Source organism: Sinocyclocheilus rhinocerous, unplaced genomic scaffold (assembly GCF_001515625.1).
Source record: "Sinocyclocheilus rhinocerous isolate Xijiao unplaced genomic scaffold, SAMN03320098_v1.1 scaffold601, whole genome shotgun sequence".
NCBI classification, from domain to species: domain Eukaryota; kingdom Metazoa; phylum Chordata; class Actinopteri; order Cypriniformes; family Cyprinidae; genus Sinocyclocheilus; species Sinocyclocheilus rhinocerous.
In genome coordinates, this window is record NW_015656605.1 from 551,943 (window position 1) to 554,608 (window position 2,666).

At 37.5% G+C, this 2,666-nt stretch overlaps 1 protein-coding gene across 2 annotated transcripts in view; it reads right to left on the reverse strand.

Moving 5' to 3' along the window:
• The window catches only part of LOC107720439 (60S ribosomal export protein NMD3-like), a 14,928-nt gene that overhangs the window by 6,747 nt on the left and 5,515 nt on the right, over positions 1-2,666 (reverse strand). For both annotated transcript variants that reach the window (XR_001637616.1, XM_016528136.1), the window contains exons 10-11: positions 2,375-2,492; positions 814-959 (exon numbers count right to left, since the gene is read on the reverse strand). Coding sequence is in view for 1 of the 2 variants with exons in the window: in XM_016528136.1 (XP_016383622.1) it covers positions 814-959; positions 2,375-2,492 (264 nt within the window). In the remaining variant the exon portion in view is untranslated. The remainder of the gene's footprint in view (positions 1-813; positions 960-2,374; positions 2,493-2,666) is intronic.

Sequence of the window (2,666 nt, forward strand, 5' to 3'; positions counted from 1 at the left end):
AAGCTTGGAAGAGCCAGGATATTTTTTTAATGGCAGTGAATGGGTGTTATTTTTCAATAGTCCAAAAGACGTCCAATAAAGCGCATCCATAATATGGGTTCCGCTAACTGTAGCGTACGACAATTAGCGGAAGCTAGAGATTACGGTTTCTAATATGGGTATTTTTCTTACAAAAGCACATCGGTTCGCTTCAGGAGGCCTTTATTAACCCCCGGAGCCGTGTGAGGCACTTTTTATGATGGATGGATGCACTTTATTGGACTTCTTTTGGACTAATGAAAAAAAAAAAACACCTATTCACTGCCATTATAAAGCTTGGAAGTTGTTTTTAATGTAACTCTGATTGTATTCGTCTCAAAGAAGAAAGTCAAACACACCTAAGATGGCTTTAGGGTGAGTAAACCATGGGCTAATTTTCATTTTTGGGTGAACTATCCCTTTAAATCCCCCAATCAGAGCTTTTCTCTTAAATCGATAATTTTCTGCCAAATGGTTTACTTAATATTCCCAACCTGGCAACTATCTCAACATTAGGCAAAAAGTTTAGCAATCTCTACGAAGATATTCTGCTCCAATAAAAGTGTAATGCATCCAATCTGTTTTCTTTCACAGGGTTGTTTGCGCTGTTCGCTGTGATTAAATCTGCAAGCAAACCATGCAAGTTGACGTTCTTTTGATTTGTGAGATTTTTTAACACAATAATCATGTTGAACCGTTTAACCATCATCGTGCAGCCCTGAAGAGCACAGCTGGAGCAGTTCTAGTTTATTGGAGTATGTAGGTGTTGTTACTTGCACACCTGACGTCTCTTACCTTATTGGACGTGAGACCGGCGCCGGCTCCTAACCGCTGACCTCTGATAATGTCGATGTCCATGACGATGAACTCCTCCAGCTGCCGCGGGCTACACAGACTGCTGAACGGATGACGCCAGAACGTGTTCCCATCCACCTCAGCAACTGAAATCAAACACACTCACATTAATGTGACCCTGGAGCACAAAACCAGTCATAAGGGTCAATGTTTCAAAATTTAGATTTATGCATCATCTGAAAGCTGAGTAAATAAGCTTTCCATTGATGTATGGTTTGTTAGGATCGGACAATATTTGAAAATCTGGAATCTGAGGGTGCAAAAAAATCTAAATATTGAGAAAATCATCTTTAAAGTTGTCCAAATGAAGTTCTTAGCAATGCATATTACTAATCATAAATGAAGTTTTGATATATTTACGGTAGGAAATGTACAAAATATCTTCATGGAACATGATCTTTACTTAATATCCTAATGATTTTTGGCATAAAAGAAAAATTGATAATTTTGACCCATACAATGTATTGTTGGCTATTGCTACAAATATACCCCAGCGACTTAACACTGCTTTTGTGCTCCAGGGTCACAAATAGGGTTGCAAAAAGGTGGAAAATTGTCAGTACATTTCTGAAACTTTCCAGGATTTTTGGGAATATTCCAGGGATTTTTGGAAAGTTTCCGGAAATTTTCCACCCCTTTGCAACCCTAACAACAAATCAAACATTATGCTGCACTTCAACCATTTAGGGTTAGTAAGATTTTTTTTTTTAATGTTTTTGAATGAAGCTCACCAAGGCTGCATTCATTTGATCAAAAATACAGTAAGAACAGTAATATTATGAAATATGATCACAATTTAAAAATAGCTGTTTTCTATGTGAATATCTGTTAAACTGTAATGTATTTCTGTGATGCGCAGCTGTATTTTCAGCATCATTACTCCAGTCTTCAGTGTCACATGATCTTCAGAAATCATTCTAACATGCTGATTTATTATCAGTGCTGGAAACAGTTTTGCTGTTTTATATTTTTTTGGAATCTGTGATGCTTTTTTCAGGATTCTTTGATGAATAAAAAGTTAAAAATAACAGCATTTATTCAAAATAGAAATCTTTTGTAACAATATAGACTACCGTTCAAAAGTTTGGGGTCAGCAGATTTGTAATGAAACAAAAAAAGATTACAGTAAATCATAAACGATCTGGTGGTACTTCTTTTAGCTATTATGCTCCAAAAATTTGGAATTGTATACCAACTGAAGTAAAAGAGGCTACCAGCATTCATATTTGTAAAAAATTGTTTTTTAAGTTGCTTATCAGTATAACAATATGGTGTGAAGCTGTGTGTAAGTCAGTTTTCTATGTTTTATTCTATATTCTGGTTCTTTTATTGTTGCTTTATTTATTTCCTGTTGATATTGAGGACAATATTGAGGCCAGCGCACCCAAATGTTAGTCTGGAGCTCTGAGAGTTGAACACATCTGTTTGATGTGAAAGGTTTGATATGAGATGAACTCGAGCGATTGGTTTAGTGGTTTGGTTAGTGTTAGCAGTAACTCACTCTGCAGGGTGTTGGGGTCAATCAGGTGTATAGAGCTGGTGACCCGGATGCAGACACACACCTGACCCATGTTTCCCAGACTCTGGGCGAGCCGTGGAGACAGACACACCACGTTATCCTGCAAGAAACATAAAAACAGGAAACGTATGGGACTTTTTATTTTCTAAAGCTATGCATTACATGTGAAATCAGTCGGTGTGTGAGAGTGTGTGTGTGAGAGAGAGAGAGTGTGTGAGTGAGAGAGAGAGAGAGTGTGTGTGAGAGAGAGAGAGAGAGTGTGTGTGTGTGTGGG